Source organism: Nansenia antarctica (genome assembly GCF_963989245.1).
Source record: "Nansenia antarctica genome assembly, chromosome: 15".
Classification (NCBI taxonomy): Eukaryota; Metazoa; Chordata; class Actinopteri; order Argentiniformes; family Microstomatidae; genus Nansenia; species Nansenia antarctica.
Genome location: NC_137685.1, coordinates 15,187,060 through 15,211,561, shown reverse-complemented (window position 1 = coordinate 15,211,561; position 24,502 = coordinate 15,187,060). Strand labels below are relative to the sequence as shown.

The following is a 24,502-nucleotide window of genomic DNA, read 5'->3' as shown; positions in this document are numbered from 1 at the left end:
ATGCTGAAAGTCCGAAAGGAGAAGAGGCGTCAAAACGTAGAAATATCGATGGGATCTAACGCTGGCGGGCAGTGCTCCTCAGGTTTTGATGTGAGTAAAAACATTTCATTGTTGGTCGCTGTTTTCCGAGAGTCTGAGGCTGGACAGTACAGTACAGGACAGGATAGTACAAAATGCGCTCTAATGCAAGTGTCGGTATTATCGGCATGCATTTTTATGTTCTGCAATATTGTTGTTAGTCTAATTTAAGTATTCAGAGGGTTTAGAGAACGAATGGCACAGACAGTTTTTATGAATGGAACCTCGCAGTGTGTACTCCATCACCTCGCATCTCAAAGGTGCATGGTGGTGAATGCGCTGAGCCTGTTCCCAATGCTTTAGCCAAAACAGACCAGAGTAGCTATTAAATTCCATTTAATCTTTATTTTATTTTTTGTGTATTTGGTCGTTTGATTTCGGGTAGGCTTTAGCTAGACCACTGGTAAACATTGCAATTGGAAATGGCTGGACAGCTATACATGCGCGCACCGCTCTAATGCATGCTCACATTTATGGATGTCAGCAGCACACATCGAATAATCGATTATTCGTTCATAGCACCCACGATTATTCGAATAAGAAAAAAAGTAGTTATGCACATCCCTACTTCTGACGCTGGCTTTCTCTGTGTACCACATGTACAAAAGAAAAGATTTTGTGAGGCTGCATTCCCATTTTATGCACCCAGATTGTGGAATGCACTGCCAGTTTACATTAGGGATGCAAATATGTTCAAGTCAAGACTAAAAACCCATATTTTCAATATTGCCTTTAAATCAGTGGTCTTCAACCGGGGGTCCGCAGAGGTACTGCAGGGGGTCTGCCAATTTCTGTCATAATAATTGACAACTTTCACCAAAATAATCAGTGAGAATTAACAAATATAACAAAAATGATATTGAGTAAGGTACAAGCATTAATAGGCAATAATAAGCTACTTTTGACAAAAACAATTTACAAAATAAATGATGCCCATGATTCTAGAGTCTAACATAACGTCAGCTGGAAAAAAAAACACACCTGTCTTGCAAGCTAGGTGTTGGCTAAAACGCTGCAGTTCGGTCTTCATTGCAAAATTAACGTTAATTAATAACTAGCATAACGTTACTCATTTAGTTACTAGTTTGATAATAACAAACCCACCTCTTTGCTTCTCTATGCGCCGCTATAGGAGAGGAACACAACGCGCTCCTTTACCATTCCGAGGTCAGATGGCTTTCCCGTGGATCAGTATTGGCGCGCGTCTTTGAATTACGCACAGCTATCCTCGAGATTCTGGTTGGCCAAAACCGCGCGGAGCTGGCTGCGCATTTCAATGCGCCCTCTCGCCTGATATGAAATGCGCAATTGTTGATCACTTGGAGGCACTCTAAAGTCAATTTGAGAAGTACTTTTCTGAGACTGAGTCTTGGAGAAAGCACAAGACATGGATACGGTTATCATTCAAAGACAATGCATCCGACGGCTCAAACCTGACAGCCGCTGAGGAAGATCAGCTGATCGACCTAACCACAGACAGTACACACAAGAATGTGTACGAGTCACATCCTCTCACCCAATTCTGGATCCATTGCCAGAAATACTTCCCCCAACTGACAGCAAAGGCCATGGTGAGCCTCTTGCCTTTTGCAACAACTTATCTTTGTGAAAGAGGATTCCCCTCCCTCACCTACCCGAAGAGCAAATACAGTTCCAGACTGCAGCCTGAGGATGACATGATGCTCTGCCTGACAACCTCCACCCAGGAGGTAGGCATACCTTGCTTCCTGAAGCTAAAAGTTTCATTGTTGAAAAATAATAATAATAGAAAATATAAGCCTCATCAAGAACAACAAAAACAATAATAATAATAATAATAACCAATCATAATTATGCATGAACGTTTTATCAATCATAAACACATATAGGCTAATAACCCAGTATATAAATAGGTTAATAGGGTGAAATAAAAGGTGAATGAAGTAAATATAAAAGTTATTATAGGCTTATATATATATTACATGTGGGGGTCCCTGTTCTGTTTGTCTCTCATCCAAAGGGTCTTTGGGTTGAAAAAGGTTGAAGACCCCTGCTTTAAATGACTAAATAATTAAATTATGATTATATAATGCTTGCCCGGAGCAAGTAAAAAATTCACCGGGTTTGTTTGTGCGAGCCCAGCGACGCTGCTGGATCCTGGATATTTTTACCTGTGTGCAGGAAGAACAACAGACGGCGCAGGCGCCAGACCAGACGACCGTGGAGTGAAGATATTATCAAAGCATACGCGATGCGACGGGTGATCGAAAGGCACGCTTTAATAATATGTTATAATAAATGTTTGATGCCTACACCGCTGAATATCTGCCAGCCCCTTTGATCTACTCATTAATCTGACCTGGCCTTCGCCAAATACATAACATGAACTCACCATCCTCATCATCACCATCCTTCTCCTCTTCATCCTCCTCTTCTATCATCACATCTTCCTCCTCTACTTCCTCTTCTTTCACCATCACATCTTTCTTCTCTTCGTCCTCTCCTCCTTCTTCCTGTTCTTCTTTCACCATCACATCTTTCTTCTCTTCTCCTCCTTCCTCCTCCTCCTCCTCTTTAATTGCCACATTGAGTTTGAGTGTTTTCCTGCAGTCTTCCAGCTTCACTGCCACCATCCATCGGCCGTGTGTGCTTTCCAGGGCTGGAGAACCACAGCCAGAACCAGGGGACTGTGTGGACCTGAGTTTGGACATGGTAGCTGGGCTGTGAGGTGAATCTGTGCAGTGGAAACAAAGGAAGCATTTACAGTGAATAGTATATTTCTCAAAATCAAACAAACAAAAAACAACACCTAACCAGACACTTAGCATAAAAGGGTTAACTCTCTACTCCCTCCACCTGTCATTCTTACACACCACTCTGAGAGATTCATGTAAACAAGCTAACTATTATATTATTTGTTTATAGAATTATATTGTATTTCATGTAAACAAACGCGCAGCTTCTGGGCGGGAAAGCACTGGTTTGTTATCAGCCCCACCAGAGAGCCATACAGACAGATCCACGGTTCATCTCTTCAGATCAAACAGCAGCACATATTGGTCTAACTTAGAGCATCACGGACATTTCAGGTGAATGAAACAGCTGCCTACTTTAAAGATACGGGTCATGTTTCCTTACCTGTTTGTTGTTGAAGTTGTTATGATCGATAGTGATGTGTCCTTCCGTGTCGACGCTATGCGCGTATCGAGGCACGTGTTGATGACGTATATGGTAAGAGGCATATGTTGATGACGTATATAGTAAGAGGCGAAGTGTCCACGTGACCGATTCGGGAAGTGGCTCGGATTTGGCGCGAGACTCGAAACAGAAAAGGGACAGCCTGCATATTTCTAAAAAAGAAAAAAATTGAAACCGCCTGAAGCCCAGCACTGTGGGACTGGGGAAGTTGTTATTTTTAAATAAAAATGAATAAATGAATAAAATGTTGTTGTTCCTAGTAACACAAGCACATTTATTCAATTCAAAGCTTCACATATGAAGTTAGATATGGGACTTTAATCGTGAGGTTGTAGGTTCGTTTTGTGCACTTGCATCTTGAGATTTGCACTTGTAAAATAAATATTTGCACTTGTATCTTGAAAGTTGCACTTGCAGATTTGATTTGAGAACTTGTATAATAAATATGTGCACTTGTATCTTGAAAGTTGCACTTGTAAAATAAACATTTGCACTTGCAGATTCGATTTGAGAACTTGTACAATAAATATTTGCAGTTGTATCTTGAAAATTGCACTGGCAGATTCGCGACTTATAGATAGACCTCATCTACCTCGGGACATCCAATGAAACCAAACCATCTACCTCGGGACAGCCAATGAAACCAAACGTGCTAATCGATCAGCCCGCCCCCCCAAAACCCAATGTAACGATGAATTGAAAATCAAGGACCCCAATTGAAATAAGCCAGTGGCTTTCTTGGGTTTTTATCCTTTTAGTTGACCTTGTATGTAATATGTACTTTCATGTACCTACTTCTGCAAATCTTCTAATAAAGTTTTCAATCAATCAATCAAAATGTTAGCACGCCGAAACAAACTTATTTTGCTGACAACGTTTGCAGGAAAAGCTATTTCAAGCGCTATACAAATACACGTTGTTATTATTATTATTATTAAAAACGTCACTCATGGTGATGCAGTATTTGACGGGTGTGAGGCTGTGAAATGACAAGTTTGCTGATGAACAGTCACTTGCCATCGAGGTTTGTTTCGGTTCTGTTTTTCTGTGCCACATATGATCATATCAGTACAGTACAGTAAGTTGTCACATTATATCATATCAGTACAATACAGTAGGTTATCACATTATAGGGAGATACGGTTCTATTAGCAACATTAACAAAGGTACAAATGGCATCGGCACATCATATTGAAACATATCTGAGTACATTAAAAGGGGCAAACTGGGATTCAAACAATAACGAAGCAGTCCTCCAACCACTTTTGTAAATGGAGAAGAAATAGAGAAATGTTATCACTCTCAAATTGATAGACGCATTCCAAAATCACAGACTATTGTTCTTGCATTAAGATGGACTGAATTCAACTTACTGAGTAATTTGTTGATGACCTTTTAGAATTTTAGCTCATTTTAAGAGGGTCATAGCAAAAGGTCTGAATACTTGCATACATACATCCATTTTAAATTGAGGCTATATAGGGTGTTAGGTCACGTGACAGAATGTGGACGCTAGGAATAATTCTACAAAAATAACATGCTACTACAATATCAAATGCACTTTTGTGGCATTTCTATGACAATATATTGTTACATTTCAACATAAAAATATACCTCTATGTGTTTTTTAAAGTGTTGTATTATTTTGTCAATGTCCGTTTTAATAATCACAAGTTATGAGATCATGTTTACAGGGACAGACCCGTAGAACGCTCGGTTTCGTGAGATTTCACTTTTTAATGCTCGCCGCAAAACCTAGTGTGGCCAAATATCTTTATTTCGCAAACTGCAGTAATAAGAACTGGACTGGAGTCAAGTGAGTTTTCCTTGGCAAGACTCATCCCGACCGCCACAAGTGTGTTGTGAAAGCAGACAACGAATATTGACTGAAATACAAGGTAAGAACCATTTTACTTCGATATTATGACAGGATTTCTTACAGATATGTATTCACAACATAGCTCGTTAGAAACTGCAAGTTCTAAGCTAAATTTCTATATATACAGGTTGTTGGTGGTTGATCCAGATCCGTGATGCGATCCGGGTTTTCTTTTATGGTGACAGCCACCGCAGCGTGAAACAGCAGCGGGCTTTCAGTGGAGCAACGCGGCAGCAGCTGGTGTACAGATTTTTTACCTTTGCCTGCTTGTGGCTCTGTCAGTATGTGAAGCGCATTGAGTCACATCTTGTGAGAAATGAGCTATATAAATAAAACTTGATTTGATTTGATACAATGTCTGGAATCTAATTTCTTTCATTTGACATTGGTTTAGTCATAATATAAAAAAATGTCTATAGTACAGCTAAGGGCTAAGCCTATTGAGTGTTAGCTGTCCTTTGATCATATCATCTTTGATTATAACTCATTGTTTATTAAATAAATAAATAAATAGTTAGCCTACATGAAAATGGGCTTTTCATAACTCAGCATGGTCACAATACTGATTCGCCTATTATAGAAATAGTTGTCATAATATGGATTTTAAATCACAATTATCACAATCACATATTACTAAAAATCATGTTCAACACAAAGGGAGCAATGTTACTTATACTATAATAGTATACTATAATAAGTTAACACTTTATTTTAAGTGATTGGGGTATATGGAGCTGTTAAAACGGTTTTTAATCAAGATTTTCCCACAGATCTGCGTAAATTAACATGTACATTTGCATATTATTCATTTAATTAGCATACTATTTTCATATTTATTTATTTTAAATGTCATGCATAGTAGTTTCTATCATCCCTGAAAATGTCATTACAGTGTGACCAACCTATCTTAAGCTATGAAGTAAAGTATGTAAAATATAGTGATAAAAAGGTCCATTTGGTGCCATTCCGGAAGACAGGTGTCCATTGTTTTGACCCTGGTGTCAAACAGGTGTCCATTGTTTTGACCCTGTCTCGGTTCACAAAATGGGTTGTATCTCAGCAACCGTATGTCCTATCTTCATAAAACAAAGTGCTCTGTGCTTCTGAGAGTATGCTCTAGAACAATGTATATCAATTGTACCAGCAAAAGCAATCTTTAAAATTGGTACCTAACACCCTACTATACTGCTTGTTTATACATACTGTATTTATTATGGTAATAATTATTCAGTCTCCAATTATACAACTTACATGACATGTAACATACCACGAGACCTATTGCCCTTGTTCAACTGTACATATCATATTGATATTCATCTCATGTACTATATATTATACTAATGTATTAGTATAGCCTACTGTAATACCTTACACTGTAATATCATACACTGTCTATAATATCATGTCTTTTGCACTATGCCACTATTTGCACTTTCTGGTTAGATGCCAAACTACACTTCGTTGTCTCAGTACTCTGTACAATGCAATGACAATAAAGTTGAATCTGATCTAATCTTACGTTGCAGAACGCACACATAAGGTTAGTTGAAACTGTTGGACTCTATGTTGTAACAGTGCCCTCTAGTGGGAAGAGGTAGTCTCAGTGGTGAATGAACCCAAATGATACCATAAATGATATTATTTTTTAGATCTTTTCAAACAACCAAATCATGATACACACATGATCAAATGTATGAGCCACATGATGTAGCCAAAAGAACACACGTCTTGCGTCATGCAATTTGAATGTATGGCTCAGGGAGGCTGGTGGAGGTAGACATCAGAGGACGGGCTCATTGTAATGTACGGGATGGAATAAGGAACCATTCCCTATTCCGTTCCATGCATTTCAATGAGCCCCATCCTCTGATGTCTACCTCCACCAGCCTCCACTGCTATGGTTATATGACTTCGTTTTGTAGGTCATTACAGATATTACTGACGGGAAAGGCATCTTGGTATTACCATGATGGGATTACTCTAGTAGAGAACACAGGGATTACATTGAAGGCCAGAGAAGGATAGATGAGAAGGTAGTGTATGCTCCCTGCATGCAAACTCCAAAGATGAAGAGCTCCATTGTGCTGGTATTGATCCATTATATTTGAGTAAGAGAGGAATATGAAGCAGATGGAGATTGGATGGTTGGAGGTTGATCAATGGGGGACATAAAATGGGATTGAACCATGAAGCGTGTACTGTGTTGTTAGTAAAACAATCAAAGCAGGTGCATATACACTTTACAGTGAATAATGTATGTTTACGTGGAATGTGTAATTGTATGTAAAATAATGTTGTTTTTTCTTCCTTCTCTCCCTCTTCCCCCTCCCTCTAAAATCACTCCTTTCTCCTTCCCCTCTTCACATTCCTCCATCTTCCATCTTCCTCTCATTTCCGACTGTCTCTCTGTCTCTCTGTCTCTCTGTCTCTCTGTCTCTCTGTCTCTCTGTCTCTCTTCCTCCCCTTTGTTTCTCCCCCTAATTCTCATCATTATCCTACTCATCCTAAACAACATCCTTCTACCCTCCTCCCCTCCTCCCCTCTCCCCCCCCCCTACTCCCCCTTCTCCCTTCCTCCCCTCTCCCACCTCTCCCCCCTCCCCTACTGCTCTCCTCCCCTCTCCCACCTCTCCCCCACTCCCCTACTCCCCCTCCTACCCTCTCTCCCCTCTCCCCCCTCCCCTCCTCCCCCCCCCCCCCCTCCCCTCCTCCAGAGTGTTCCCACCCCGGGGCCAGGGCTCAGGCGGAGGACAGGCTGCTGAACACTCTCTTCAGCCGCTACAACAAGCTAGCACGGCCCGTGGCTAACACCACTGACGTGGTCAGCGTACGCTTCGGCCTGTCCATCGCTCAGCTCATCGACGTGGTGAGGGACAATGACCCATTGATTTCACTCCTGTGATATTGACATTTACACTTTTTTGACAGACACCTTTATTCAAAGCAACTTACAACAAATATATTTGTCTAAGTAAGTGAAACGTCTATCAGTCATCACAAGAAACAGTAATCTAAGCTAGGACAGAGGTCGCAGGTCGCAATTAGCTAGCTATGTTTCCTGTCTCACACTTTATCTGGTTCAGTCAGATGGGGGTGGCATACTATGCTAGGCTTGCAGAATATAGTGTAACCGCATTATAAGTAATGAAATGCTTGACATAAACTATACAACAGGGTCAATAACTGGGGAAGGTTAATCCACAATAGATTTTCGTATTCACACTTAGTGTATATTATCATCATAGCATAGTAGCCTATGTATATCAGGCTATAATTAGGTGGTACCTTCCAGGCCCGTGGTCCTAGGGTACTTCGTAATATCATAGCTTAGTATATCATGTGTTCAACTTGGCCCATATTAGGTGAGTGGTCTACCCCCCTGTCTGTCAATCTCACCCCATTTATGGTTATGGGGGCATATCTGTAGGAACACGCCCCATTGCCGTTTGCGGTTATATATATATATATATATTATTATTATTTATTTTTATTTTTATTGATATGTGATATGATGCATGATCATCATACTAGAGATACAGATGACTTTAAGACAGGGGGAGACTGGTGGAGGTAGAAATCGGTGGACGTGCTCAGTGTAATGCATGAAACATGTGTTGATACTGTTCCTGAATCTGTTCCATGCATTCCAATGAGCCCGTCCTCCGACTTCTACCTCCACCAGCCTCCCCTGCTTCAGGGATCCTACGTTCCCTTATTATAATGAATTGGTGTGGTGCTAATAGTATAGTATAGTATAATAGTATAGTATTGAATAGTTGAAACATGTGACCTTTCTTTTCGAGGGGTACCATGATATTGCACTTTATCAGTCATTTAAGACCGTGATCATACAGTACATATCCCCTTCCAACAGCCAACTCGTGAGCTTAGAATTATAAGGTTCTATCTCCGTTTAGGGTAGTTCAGAGATACTGAGCGTCAAAGTTTTTACATTCCATTATGTTCTGTGAGATGGAACCTTTGTATTTTATGAATTACTAACTCAAAAATGTCAACATTTTAAAAATAACACCACACAGGCATTAATAAACACCTAATGGATCAGATTATGTAAAAAACTAAATTTGGACAAAAATGGAGATAGAACCTTATAATTCTAACGTCACAAACTCTGTCTCATTGTTCTTTTTCTCCAAGGACGAGAAAAATCAAATGATGACCACAAATGTCTGGGTGAAACAAGTGAGTATCTCTCCATCGAATCATTATGGATACTGTCGACAATAGGGTTAGGGTTAGGGTTAGCAGTTTTTGGGCAGCGATTTGGTGTCGAGGTGTCTGTTTGTTGCCATACTGTTACTGTTGGTTCTGCTCTTTCAGGAGTGGTACGACTACAAACTGAGGTGGACCCCTAGAGAATATGAAAACATCACGTCCATGAGGATCCCCTCACAGCTCATCTGGAGACCGGACATCGTTCTGTACAACAAGTACGTTTAGGTTTTCACCCCAAAGTGTCATTATTGATCCACTATAGCCCCCGACTTCCAGGCTACCCACCACCCTCAAATACATATATGTATATACAGTATATACATATGAGGGAAGGCTGGTGGAGGTAGCTGATGCCTCAACCAGCTTCCCCTAATAGACATTAACTCCATCCAAATACCCTAAATACAGAATGCTGTACATATACATTCCATCCACATACTACCCATGGAGTTAAGATACTCTACCTCTCCATCTGCATGCAATCTCACTCCAATCGAATCGTGCTTGTAGCTTGAATGTACAGTACATGTCGTGAGCTTAGAATTATAAGGTTCTATCTCCGTTTAGGGTAGTTCAGAGATATTGAGCGTCAAAGTTTTTACATTCCATTATGTTCTGTGAGATGGTACCTTTGTATTTTATGAATTACTAACTCAAAAATGTCAACATTTTAAAAATAACACCACACAGGCATTAATAAACACCTAATGGATCAGATAATGTAAAAAAACTCAATTTTGACAAAAATGGAGATAGAACCTTATAATTCTAACTTCACAATGTGTGATTCGTTTTGGCTCCCCTCTCTCTCCTCTCCAGTGCCGACGGTGACTTCACTGTCACCCACCTGACCAAGGCCCACCTCTTCCATTACGGCTGGATCAAGTGGGTCCCCCCGGCTATCTACAAGTCCTCCTGCAGCATCGACGTCACCTTCTTCCCCTTCGACCAGCAGAACTGCACCATGAAGTTCGGCTCGTGGACCTACGACAGAGCCAAGATCGACCTGGTCAGCATGGCCAGCAATGTGGACCAGGTGAGTGGCCAGTCAATGTGTACCAGGAGAGTGGGCCTGCACTGTGGACCAGGTGAGTGGCCAGGCAACATGTTCCAGGTGAGTGGGCCTGCATCGTGGACCAGGTGAGTGACCAGCACTGTGGACCAGGTGAGTGGGCCTACACCAGGCTGTGACGTTGAGGACACATCGTCTGTTATGGGTAAATATGAACGGAATGCCTTTCTCATTTCTCATCTCTCTCTCTCTTGCTTTCTTTCTCTTTTGTTCTCTCTCTCTCTCTTTCCCTCCCTCCCTTCCTCTCTCTCCCTCTCCCCGCCCTCTTTCCGGACCTGCAGATGAACTACTGGGAGAGCGGAGAGTGGGTGCTCGTCAGCGCCGTGGCCAACTACAACATCAAAAAGTACGAGTGTTGCCACGAGGTCTACTCCGACATCACCTACTCCTTCCTCATCCGGAGGCTCCCTCTCTTCTACACCATCAACCTCATCGTCCCCTGCCTCCTCATCTCCTGCCTGACCGTCCTGGTCTTCTACCTGCCCTCCGACTGCGGGGAGAAGATCACCCTGTGCATCTCCGTCCTCCTCTCCCTGACCGTCTTCCTCCTCCTCATCACCGAGATCATCCCCTCCACCTCGCTGGTCATCCCGCTGATCGGCGAGTACCTCCTCTTCACCATGATCTTCGTCACCCTCTCCATCATCATCACCATCTTCGTGCTCAACGTGCACCACCGCTCGCCGCGCACGCACACCATGCCGCGCTGGGTGCACACCGTCTTCCTGGACGTTGTGCCCGGCGTCCTGTGCATACGGCGTCCTCCTCCGGCCGTGGTCAAAGAGGTCAACGGCGGGAAGCTCATGGAGATGATGCGCACCAGGGTCGGACGCGGCGGCGGCGGGGGACGGGACGGCGTCTGGGGCGGTGGTGTGTGTTCTGGGCCCGGGGACGGGGCCGGGGACGAGCCCTACTTCTCCCCCTCCACCTCCTCCTCCGCCACCTCCCCTCAGGCTGCCCCCCAGGACAGCTTGGCCCGTTCGTCCTCTCTCTCCCTGGGTCGGCGCACGGAGACGGAGGCCCCCCTGGTGGGGGGGCTACCGCAGCAGCAGAAGCCTCTGGGTCTGGGCGGGTCACTCTCCTCCAGCCACAGCCAGTACACCATCCTCCGGGAGGAACCCCCACCACCACCCCACTCCTCCTCCTCCTCCTCCTCCTTCTCTTCCACCCGGCCAGGCTGCTCCACACCGCCTCCTCCTCCTCCTCCTCCTCCTCCCCTCCACCTCCATCGGCCCAGGGAGAAGCACCACCACCACCACCACCACCACCACCACTGCCAGGCCAGGCCGAAGCTCCGTTCCCTCAGTGTGCAGTATGGCCTGGGAGAAAGAGAGAGAGAGAGGCCCCAGAGCTCTGTCCGCGGTCGCTCTCGCAGCATCCAGTACTGCAGCCTGCACGAGGAGGCCTCCAAGGTAACGCATGGATGCTGGTTCAGGACCCCTGTGCTGTGTGTGTGTGTGTGTGTGTGTGTGTGTGTGTGTGTGTGTGTGTGTGTATGAGTGTGTGTGCGTATGTGTTGGAGGGTCAGCAAAGGCAGAAGACAAATATCAGCTTGTCCCCCCAAACATCGAAAATGCTCATTCTATTCTATTCTATTCTATTTTCATTGTATTTCATCGCAGAGCTTGAATGGTAAAAGCCTGTGGAAGGCTGTGGAGGGGGTGCAGTACATCGCTGACCACCTCCGAGCCGAGGACATGGACTTCTCTGTAGGTTTTGATTGATTGATTCATTGATTGAGAATGTTTATTTTGGTCAATTCATAATACAGATATTAAACATTAAAAACATTAAAAACATAACAAATTTACACAGTCACAATGCGTAACACCAGGACCAAAAAGGTGTAGGCTGAAGCCATGGCTTATTGCGCCTACCCTTTTTACATGTATGGTTTTTCCCCATGAGTACATAATCAAAACATTGCAACTTTTATAAACAAAATTTTCTTAACAGAAAACTCAAAAGTACCAAACAAAAAACTATATTAATGCGCCTACCCTTTTTACATTAGGTGGATGAGTGACTGAATAAGAATACAGTATGGTGTAATGTTTTGGAAGCACTACATGCTTTGGAAGAGAAATCAATTATTTCACAACCTTATGGGTTCTGTGCTGTTCTACGTAAAAAAAACAAGTTCTAGTGCGAACGTGGGAGCTGGTGTTAGGGGGGGGGGGCGTGTCTGTAATATTAGTGCTTTTAATTTTAAGGCCAGAATTGTTCAGTGCACCTGACCGCTATTCAGCCCACCTGAGTGCATGCGAGACAGCGCCCCCTAGCCTAGCACTGTGGTAATTTCACCTGTTACTTGCCGACGCAAACTAAACAATACACCTGCGTCCTGCTTCCGTTATATGCCGGCTGAAAATAATATAGAGCCCAATAATTTTTACTGTCTGTATGAAATGTGTATTTAATGATTGACCATCTATGTCACACACACACACACACACACACTCACACACTCACACACTCACACACACACACACACACACACACACACACACACACACACACACACACACACACACAAATACCATAAATGATGCCAGTGAGTTCATGATGTGGCTACCTTTTTCAAGGTCACATGACCACTACACAACAACACACTACAACAGAGTTAAAACCGGTTCACATAATAGGAAACATTATGATCATAATAACAGAACTAATAATCAACATTGTCTTGTCTTATTCTCTGACTGGACTGAGACACAGATGTATTGTTGTGTCCATTGCCTTCCAGGTCAAGCAGGAGTGGAAGTATGTCGCCATGGTGATCGACCGCATCTTCCTCTGTGTGTTCATCTTGGTGTGCATCCTGGGGACCGTCGGCCTCTTCCTGCCTCCTTGGCTGGCTGGAATGATCTAGAAGCTCCATTCCTTTACTCAGGACTCAAGTTGGAAAAGACAATCAGGGGGGATGGTGGATTTTATCATATGGGGACAATTTTAGCATCCCCACAGTGTCAGTGACTTGGTAAAAATGTCATTGCATGTGTGCGTGCCCCCTCCCTCGCCCACAGTATTTTACTCAATATGCGCAAAACTAAATGTTGAAATAGCAGTAATGCCACGTTCATTGATAAAATGACATAAGGGATAGAAAGGGGGGAGGGCAGTTTTAGAAGGGGGATGATTTTGACTGTTTTTATTTCAGGGGGGGATGCCATCCCCCCTCATCCCCCCTCAACTCGAGTGCTGCCTTTACGTATCTCTTTGTCTCCTACTGTTCTTCTGCACTGACATTATAGACCTGAACAGATGAAACCATCAGCTGAAAGTCGTCCTCCCTCTTGTCTTCTTCTGTCCTGTGTTTCAGATTCAGATTCATTTATTTATTCAAGGGACAGTGCATATTAATAAAACAAAAATAAATTGTAAATACACCAGAGTTAGCCCGAAAGCTAGTTTTCATCCGCAGTCCCTATGCCATGATGTCTTATACGGCTCCCTGGAGGAAAAAAGTACATTTAAAAGATAAAATATAGGTAGACCTAGGCACAAAAAAGTAGACAGGACAAGCATTTAGCTTAAGGGCATAACATAGGGGGTTAAAAGAGCAAGCAACATATACGCACGATAAGCAGACTAAAAACAAGCAACACAGACTGTACAGGTAAGACATGTTAGGCGGTACACAGACAGGCGGTACACATGACATACAGGTATAGGACAGGACATTTCAATGTTGACAGATGTGTGTGTTGATCATCCACTGTTTTAGGTGATTTCTAAATGATTTAAAGGTGCCTAATTCTTTCCAGGTCAGTTAGCATAAAGGACATGTAGATAGAGAGAGGAGGACGCTGCTGCTTTAGATCATTGGGACACACCTGGACTGGCTGTTGATACACAGGATATATTGAGGTCCATGAGATATAATAAATAACAAATAAATGGCCAAAAAGGACATTCTGAAAGTAAGTGAATGTGTTAAAAAAAAAAACTATGAAAACTAACTTGCCCTCATAGCTGGGTATTGCACTTTTTGGCTGAAATAACCTCAATTAAATCTCTGACACAGTTTTTCCCATTCCTCCATGCAGCGTTATTCCAGATGTGTGGTGTTTGAGGGGTGTCTTGTCTTGCATGCACAGCCCGTTTAAAATCACCCCACAGCATCTCAATAGGATTCAGATCCGGGTTTTCACTTGGCCTTTCCAGAACTCCCCATTTCTTTCTTTTGAGCCGTTCGTTGGTGGATTTACTGGAATGTTTTGGGTCATTGTCATGTTGCATGGTCCACATCTGCTTTAGCTTCAATTTTGCATGGTCTCACATTTTCCTCAAGCACCCTGTGATACAATATAGAATTCATAGTGGATTCTATGATGGTGAGCAATGACTTCTCCAACAGCATGTTTTGATACTGGATTCTGATTGGCTAGCAACAGTGGTAAATACCCCCAACTCCCTTCAGTTCAGCTCCGACCGCATTTCCAGTATCAATGCGCCTCCCAATCAATCTGATTAAGAACACCTGTGCTGACTCCGCCCACTGTTAAGCCAATAGCAGTCTACCAATCTGGAGTGGCATTCCAAGGCACCAATCACGAACAAGTTGGCTCAAAGGCCAGTGAATTGTGGCCAAGCCTACAATGCAATCGTTAATGTTGTTTATGGGACTATATTCTGTGGCGGAAGGATATATATATACACGGGTGTCAAACGAAGAAGTGAGAGAACGTGCTGGTATAGAGATGGTAAGTAAGCACGCAGATCAGAAAGAGAAGATGGAAGTACATCGGCCACGTGTTGAGGAAAAGCCCGGATGACCGTCAACGCATAGGCTATAATATAATATATAATATATAATATATAATAGCCCTCAGATGGACCCCTGATGGACGAAGAACAAGGGGGACGCCCCAAAGAAACCTGGAGGAGAACCGTCGAGAGGCAGCGGGACATGCCGGGTCTGAGACCCCGGGAGGCGGCGGCCGCTGTGGCGAGGGACAGAGACCGGTGGCGTAAACTCGTCGGAGGCCCTACTCTTCACACCCGAAGAAAAAGGACCTAAGTCAAGTAAGTCAAGAAATGATTAATGATTGTAAATAAATGAATTTAATGTTACAACTTACAACTGTGTATTTTTAATAATGTTACATCTGTGTATTTTTTATATTATGTGGTAGCTTTTGTAGAAAAGCAATTAACCATTCGAGGGCAGGGGGTTGTGGAGACATTTACCACTGGTACAGGGTACTCCACAACCCCCTTCCTCTCATGGTAAGTTGCTTACATTTCCACCCCCAGGCTTCACAGCTGCTATGAGGTTCTTGTGCTCAAATGCTGTCTTTGGTTTGTACCAAACAAGTCTTCTGTTACTGTGCATAAATACTTCATCCCAAACACATTGTTCCAGAAGTCATGGTGTAACATTGGTGTGAAAATGCTTGGCCGGCCTGACCTGGCCATGTTGGCAGTTGTTTTAAATGTTCTCCACTTGTCAATTATTTTCAGGACAGTGGAATGGCTGATTTCTAATTGTTTGGAGATCTTTTTAAATCCCTTCCCAGACTCATACACATCTACAACCCTCTTTCTGCAGGCCTCAGAGAGCTCGATTTATCTCTCCATGGTGACACCACTCACTTCAACAATCAAGAGCAAACCAAACTAAATGTCTGAGGTTTAAATAAGACAGGCTCCTCCAAAATCCTCTCTAACAATGTTATAATCATTTACACACAGAGTAGCAATACACAAAGTAGCAATACATGTGGGGGGTGTCTTGTTTTTGCTCACAAGAAAATTGCATTTCCATTAATTCCATTTTACAAATAGATTAAATATTTAAGAAAATAATAATTTCTGTTTCATTTGATTAGTTATATTACCTCCATCCATCAATATTGTTCAAATGAAAATCAAATGTCCATATCTTTAAATATGTTGAAAAAGACAATGGTTTTCATGTAGTATCCTATCTTTTTCACATGACAGCTGCCACTAGAACTGGGATACTTGTCTTAATTAGTGTTCCTACTACTACTACTACGTAGGAACAGTATTGTTATTGGTGGTATGCTCCTTATTATTCTTTTTCCCCGCTTTGGTCAAATAGCTCAAAAAGTCCCTGACCGAAAATGCTATAAATGTGCATGCCACAACTAGAGAGCATCAGTAACTATGGCAGAAAGAATGACCATGATTAAACCATAGGTGGCGCTATAATAACCAAAAGTAAATAATTCGCTTCAGAATGCTGGCATTTCCACCCCGGATGTATGAAACTTGGTACGTATGTGTCTTTCCTCATTGGGAATATATTTGCCTCAAGAACCGATAAGGTCCGCCATGATGGATTTTTCTGAAGGTGCAAAATCTGGCCAAACTTATAAAAATTAACTTAAAATCACCTGTAAGTCTGATTGGTCCAAAATTGCATATGGACATGGTGCATGTCTCTCCTTAGGGTGTTAAAGGATAAGAGATCCATTCCAAGTTGGCGGAGAAAAAATATGACGTCACAGTACAATAATGTCATAAAATCAGGATTTATACTGTGTTGACCTGTTCACAACAATACTACCAGACTATAACTGTGGTCCTATTAACAACAATACTGCCAGACTATAACTGTGGTCCTATTAACAACAATACTGCCAGACTAAATTGTGTAAACACTGTTGGGCCTCCTGTGGGGAGCATGCAGCGTCTGGCCAGTAGAGGGAGCTACAGGACTTGTGGAGAGTAGATGAAGACATGATTGAAGACTGGTTGGTGTCAATCATGTCATTGTCATTTGGCATTTAACTTGTGTGTTTTTTTTTCTCTTCCGACAATCGGTAGGAAGTGATGGTGAGACCAAGACATAGGCCTACACTATGGACCAGTGAAGACATAGGCCTACACTATGGACCAGTGAAGACATAGGTCTACACTATGGACCAGTGAAGACATAGGCCTACACTATGGACCAGGACAGCTTGGCCCGTTCACAGCCAGTACACCATCCTCCTGGAGGAACCCCCACCACCACCCCACTCCTCCTCCTCCTTCTCTTCCACCCGGCCAGGCTGCTCCACACCACCTCCTCCTCCTCCTCCTCCTCCTCCTCCTCCCCATCACCCCCACCTCCCCCATCGCCCCAGGGAAAAGCACCACCACCACCACCACTGCCAGGGCAGGCCTAAGCTCCGTTCCCTCAGTGTGCAGTATGGCCTGGGAGAGAGAGAGAGGCCCCAGAGCTCTGTCCGCGGTCGCTCTCGCAGCATCCAGTACTGCAGCCTGCACGAGGAGGCCTCCAAGGTAATGCATGGATGCTGGTTCAGGACCCCAGTTTAGAGGTGTGTGTGTGTGTGTGTGCGTGTGTGTGTGTGTGTGTGCGTGCGTGTGTGTGTGTGTGTGTGTGTGTGTGTGTGTGCGCGCGTGCGTGTGTTTGTGTGTGTGTGTGTGTGTGTTAGGGCTGGGACGACGCGTCGACGTAATCGACTACGTCAATACGTCGACTTGCGTAATGTGCGTCGCATATTGCATTATATAACATTATATTTTGAATGGTCATCTGGTGCCTGAATATTGTGTACTACGAGTATAATGACATTTCCACCATAAATTGATGCAGAAAGGGCACAAATTGGTGCATATCAATTCACCAGAATGCAAGAAATTAAGTGTTTGATGTTTAAGGACCCCCAGACAGCCCTGCTTCATGGGTCCCCCCCGATGTCAAACACCACTGGTACCACCTCCGCCTCATTTTGAGCCAGGAAAAACCCTGATGGCCATGTTGGCATTCAAGTTGGCTAAACATAGCAGTGCAGTGTTTCCTCCAGGAATTTTTACATTAGTGGCGGAGAGCCCTCGATTTTTTTCGCGTGCACGCGCATGAAATGCGCACGCGCGCTCAAAACAACGACCTAATTTCAACCAAAACTAGAGGGAGGATGAAAAATAAAAAAATAAAATATACAGAATATAAACTTGTGATACCGGTTTCCATCCATCAGCTCTGAAGGTTTACGTTACTCACGGATCCAATGTCCTTCCAAACGAGCAGTCTTGGCTCCGTCTCAAACACAGGAAAAGTATGTCCAACTTGGCGAAAGTTTCAGAGTATTTCCAACTTGCGCGAGTTCTTCAACTTGCGACAGTTTTTCAGCAGGGATGGTTGAGTCTGCACGGTTCTCATGCCGGTTCACATTTAGACCAATCAGGAGTAGGGATGCACGATATGCATTTTTTCCAACCGATACCGATACCGATATTTACCCGCTTCTCGTGGCCGATAACCGATATGATAACTGATATTTATTTATTTTATTTTTTTATTTTTATTTTTTCTTTCCTAGCACCAGGGGAGCCCCCCCCTCCCAAATTTCGTTGTTTGGTACCTGTACTATATCAATGACAATAAAGACCATTCAGATATAATTTCACAGTTGATAACCTGTAGTTCATGCACACCTGAAGGTAAGAAAGGCTATGTAGTGAGCAAAGATTGATGATTTAATATTCCATAGTGATCTCACCCAATCTAACTTTGATATCACTATTGTTAACACAACAAAGAGAACACTTCTGAGTCTTCAAATGTTCATTTATTATTTCCTCTAACAAACAGAATCTGTTATAGACGGTGCACAATGCTTTTTTTAGCCAAGATCTGGCCTCCTTTTATGAAAACAAAAAAGGCTCACCTAAGAGTAATTAGATCAAAAAAGTGTCAAAATAAAAGTGCATCTTGTCTATCCCTGTACATTGAAAATGCATAAATAAAATATCGAAAAATAAATAAAGTGCATCAGTCAATACAAAAATAAAGACTTTTAAAGAACCAAAAGTTGTATAGAACTTGTACAGAAACTAGTGCCAAATGGCTGCTTAGTCTGCAGATAAACAGAATGATACAAGGCACATAGTAGGCTACACTAGTATGCTTAATAAAGCAACTGAAAAGGGCTGGGCTATGCTACTTTTAGTGCATGAGGATGAGGTAGGTTGTGATAAAGCCCATCAAACGTTTTGCATAAGAATTCAAAATAAATTGCACTGACATGGAAAAACAAAAAGTGCATGTTTTCCTTGTAAACAACTTGTCTTGTATAGCCTACATTCACATTCTCACCTAAATAATAGACACGTTTTCCATTGGTGTTCCCTAATATACAAACTGAATACAATTCCTACCTCATAGAACCTTTGCAATGGCCTACCAGTCTGAGGCTACTTTACACTATGCTAGCCTACTTTGAGGGCATCAGGTGAATATTTTTCTTCATAAAAAGAAGCATCTCTGCTCTCTCACATCCGAGTCTGTTTCTTTTTTCATCGATCACATGAGCAGCTGCAGAAAATAAACGTTCGCTGTCGACGCTAGTGCAAGGGGCTGACAGGTACGTCCTTGCAAGCAGGGCCAGGGTCGGGAAACGGGATTTGTTGCTTCTCCAGTATTCCATTGGGTTCTGAGTCCTGGGAATCGTTGACTGTGAGAGGTACATCTAAAAGGACAACAAAATCACAATATACTGTAAGTACAGATGTCGCTAGATTAGCCAAGCTCTCCACTTCCGCATAAACATCCGCCCCTCCTTACGTAACACCCTACATAGCAGCGCACATGTCACATTATCGTGATGTGGTGTATTTTTTAACAAGTTGAAAGCCAAACATTAAATTGAATAAATTACCTGCACTTCCGTTTGAGTCCTCGCCTGCTCTTCTGTGGGTTCAGTGTTTTCTTCCAAGATTTCGTCGTACATTTCCAGCAAAGAAGGGTTACCTGTGTGTATGTAATGTGTACATTTCAAGCCTGCAAACTGCGACACTTTAAATGAATGTGCAACCAATAACACTATGTGCAATATGATAACCCTAGGGTACATAAGGTTGCAGAGAAATAGGAAATGTTAGAATAGGTATAGCATAGCATAGAGTACAGCACAGTGTTTTATCTGTACAGTATAGTATAGTGTACATAGCCTTTATTTATGTAAACCAGCTCTTTTCCCCTCTTGTTTTTTTAGTTTTTTTTTCTTTCCTAGCACCAGGGGAGCCCCCCCTCCCAAATGTCGTTGTTTGGTACCTGTACTATAGCAATGACAATAAAGACCATTCATTCATTCATTACCGTCTGTCCTTGTCTTCTTTGCTTGCGGCTCGGCTGGCTTGTCAGCTGTTGCACAGCTGATCATCTTCTCTTGCAACATGTCTGCTGCTTGCACTTTTGTTCCAAGCTTGAAGAAGCGGTCCTTGTATCTAGGGTCCAAGATTGTTGCGAGATAATACAGGGGCTCTTCATGGATGTGACCGAATCTCTGGTCTACTGCTTGTAACAGGGTGCTCTTGGAAGTTTTCACTCCGTGGTCTGTTGCAACGGCCTTGTTTAACAGACGTTTTAAGGCTTCGACAGAGGGGATCACGTGCTTAAAGTGTCCTACCATCTTCCTCCCGATCGCAACACAGTCGGATATACTTCTCTGGCTCAGTACAGCCTCATTAACGGCAAGCTGTAAACTGTGGGCCATACAGCCCAAGCTTGCAACTTCACATTCCTCACAAGCCTTGGCCATTGCGCGCATTGTCCCTCAGCACAACGTGCACCCGCTCCTTAGGTATCTTCCACTGTCCAAACATGGTTTCAAAAGCCCCGCGGATGGCTGTCGCAGTATGCGAACCGGAGAACTCATGCGCATGCAGCAGTGTCTTCTTCATATTGAAGTCCTCATCCAGCCACTGGGCCGTTAAACTAAGCATACTGACTGGACTAACGTCAGAAGTCCATATGTCCGTGGTAAAACGTATCTGGCTTTCGCTAGTATCGATCAGACTATGGATGTGCGTGGCGACTGTATCATACAGAGCAGGCAGGCACACGTCTGCAAAATAGCGGCGACTTGGGAGTGTATAGTTAGTTAGTCCTCTTCACCCCGTTGAGGGGCATAGGGCGTCCACCAGAGCTCTCCATCTCACTCTCTTTTGGGCCTGGGCCTTTGTTTCTTGCCAGCTCACCCCGATGTTCTTCAGGTCTTGGAGTGTGGAACGTCTCCAGGTGTTTTTCGGCCTTCCAACTTTCCTCTTCCCCTGCGGGTTGTAGTCCAAGGCCTGTCTAGTGATGTTGTTGGAGTCCTTCCTTAGGAAGGGAGTGTATACCGGGGCTCTAAATGTGAAATTAGCTGGCGAAATCCTTTATCTTCTACTACAGAGAAAGGCTGGTCGTCGAGGGCCATCAACTCCATTATTTTTTCATTGATGGCTTGAGCCTTTGAGCTGTCTCGAGTGAACTTCCTGCAGTTTTCAAATGCGTGTTCAATAGGCACCGCAGCTTTTTTTTCCGCGGCTAGGCTACCGTGTTCTGCTACTACGAGTGCTTGATATTCCTTCCATACAGCGTGCTTGCAATGGTGATTCTTCAGGTGACTTATTAGATTCGTTGTGTTGTAACTCGTAGACCTTTGCCCTCCTCTCGGAACTTTTGTTGAACATGTATTGCAAATTGCAAACGCACTATCTGCCTCAGAAACTGTGAAGAATGTCCACACCGGGGAAGGCATGTTTCGCTCGCGTCTCGTCTATACACACTGCGTGCCTGAGCGCGGAAACCGGAAGCAGAGCGCGGAAACCGGAAGCAGAAATATGAGCGCGGAAACCGGAAGCAGAAATATTTCCGGTTTCATATTATCGGCTAAATATCGGCTAAAATGTTATAAATACCGATAAACATTAATTTCCCATTATCGGGCCGATAAATATCGGTGCCGATAATATCGTGCATCCCTAATCAGGAGTAGCCCTTGTGTCACGTCGTCAACTGAATGTTTAATGTCATTAATCTGATTTTGGATCAGCGGTTAGAGAGAGATGGGCGTTGATTTAGGTGCACTTTTAGTCAACATCCATTATAGCGCTGATCTAGGATCAGATATATTTTAAAATGTCAAAATGTTCAGAGGTGGATTTTTTTTTTTTTTGTGTTCTGAATCAATAAGTGGCGGAGGAAATTCATTCGTGGCGGCCCGCCACCAATAAATGCATATAGAGGAAACACTGGTATTGGCATCTGTGATATCTACTCCGCTAGGTGTAATTCGGAAATCTGTTCATTGTTATTACACGTTTATTATATTCAACAATGCAAGACAGATGGGTAAATGTAACTTAATAGAGGAATTGAAGGGGATTGTTGTTATCCCAACATGATAATCAGTTGACAGCCCATACCATTGTCTTCCGACGGGTTCTTCAACAGACAGTTGGGAAGCCAGAGAGATCTTGGTTGCGCTGACATGAGACAATTGTGTCCATTCGGTACTCTAAGTGGCCTCTCTCATATAAGCCGGAGTGTGTTATGTTCACTCTGCATACACGTTAAATTCCACAACACTCTGGTCTCAGACAGGGTATGTCTGAGTTCAACAGCTTATCCTGTAAGTAGGGCTGGGACGATGCGTCGACGTCCACTACCCCCCACTACCTCTCTCTCTCTTGCTCTCTCTCGCTCTTTCTTTCTGTCTCTCTCGCGCTCTCTTTCTCTCGTCTGTTCGTCTGTCTCTCTGTCCATCTGTCTCTCTGTTTGTCTGCCTCTCTGTCTGTCTTTCTCTCTCGCTCCTTCTCACTCTATCTGTGCATGTCTATGTTGTTCTTAGGTCGTTCGTCTGTTTCTCAGGGGGGTAGTTGCCAGAGAGACTTGTGTGTGTGTCCGCAGTACAACGTCCCCCTGCCCGGTCACCGCCACGATGACTCAGCAGACACTAAACCTTGTTAGGGATGCTCCGATCTGGATTTTTACCGATCACCGATTTTTTTCCTCAAGATCAACCGATACCGATTTTAAAAAATAATACATAACTGTAGGCCTACTGACTGGATAGCCTACATATTTTTTGCTTTTTAGACAAAAGTTTTGATCCATTAGGCACCAAGCAAACGCAGACCCATTTTTATGGCATAGTAAAAGTCTGGCCTATCACCCAGTTAGGGCCTGAAGCCCAAGTCAGTCGATATGGCTGTATAAAAGACATCATAAACGTGGCCTTCATGGTTTACATACTGTTACGTCCTCCTATGTTTTCTGTTCAGTTATCTGTCTTCCCCAGGAAAAAAAAAAAAAAAAAAACGGTTTTTGCGATCGGCCATTTTTGCCGATCACCGATCGAGTCATTTGGAGTGAAATCGGCCGATTTAAATCGGTGGCCGATAAATCGGAGCATCCCTAAACCTTGTCCCTTCTTCTTCTCCCCTCTCCCCTTCCCCCCCCTACCACCGCCTCTCTCCCAGGTGTGCACCCTGACGAAAGAGGACAACCGCAAGGTGGGGGAGATCCCAGAGGACGAGCAGCTCCATGTGCTGCCCCTCTACAAGGTCTCGCTCACCGACGAGCACAGCAGCGAGGAGGGCCAGCGGCAGAAGATGAAGATGGTGTCGGACAACTTCCGCCGCGCCGTCCGCAAGCTCCCCGAGCCGGCCAAGTCCTGCCGACAGCGCCGCCTGGAGGCCAAGAAGGCCGCCTCGGAGAAGAAGAAAGGCAAGCAGCAGGAGAAGGCGGCCGCGTCGGGAGAGACGCCGGAGAAGACCGCGGTCGTCAAAACGGAGGTCCAGCAGCAGTGGAACACTTACCCCGGTCCAAACACCCCTATGGCCTCTCCCGCCCCCTCCCCATCACCCTCACTGAAGGTCGCCCCTTCCCCCTCTCCCTCCCCACACCCAGGCACCCCCCGCCACTGGGACAGCCCCGCTCCCAGCCCCCAGCCCAAGGCCTGGCCCATGGGGTACGGCAACCCAGCCGGAGGGGGCTTCCCCGACAAGATGTGGCCCAAGGCGGGAGAGAGTCGAGGCTCGACCCCGCTGGGGCTCCAGGAGAACGCCTGGAAGTCGTGCGGAGGCTCCATGGCCGGAACCCCGTCCCCGGCCCCGGAGGGGCGCCTCTTCCCCGACGCCCTGCAGCCGCCGGATCCCCAGGCCTGCTGGGACCCCAACCGGACGGAGAACGACGCCGAGAGCCAGAGGGGGGACCCGTGCGACGAGGAGTACTGGTCGGACAGCGAACACAACTTCCTGGACCCCAACATCGGTGGCTGAAAATGATGCGCAGAAAGACATGATTAATCAATG

At 44.2% G+C, this 24,502-nt stretch overlaps 1 protein-coding gene across 1 annotated transcript; it reads left to right on the top strand.

Annotated features, from left to right (window-relative positions):
- Window positions 1–7,873: 7,873 nt before the first annotated feature.
- Window positions 7,874–13,316, top strand: LOC308171170 (neuronal acetylcholine receptor subunit alpha-4-like; the record flags this gene model as incomplete). Its single annotated transcript, XM_080546026.1, has 8 exons — window positions 7,874–7,999; window positions 9,292–9,336; window positions 9,475–9,584; window positions 10,189–10,405; window positions 10,723–11,423; window positions 11,679–11,853; window positions 12,064–12,150; window positions 13,191–13,316. Exons 2-8 carry the CDS (start codon window positions 9,307–9,309, stop codon window positions 13,314–13,316), a joined length of 1,446 nt encoding a protein of 481 aa, XP_080402152.1. The 5' UTR covers window positions 7,874–7,999; window positions 9,292–9,306.
- Window positions 13,317–24,502: the final 11,186 nt, after the last annotated feature.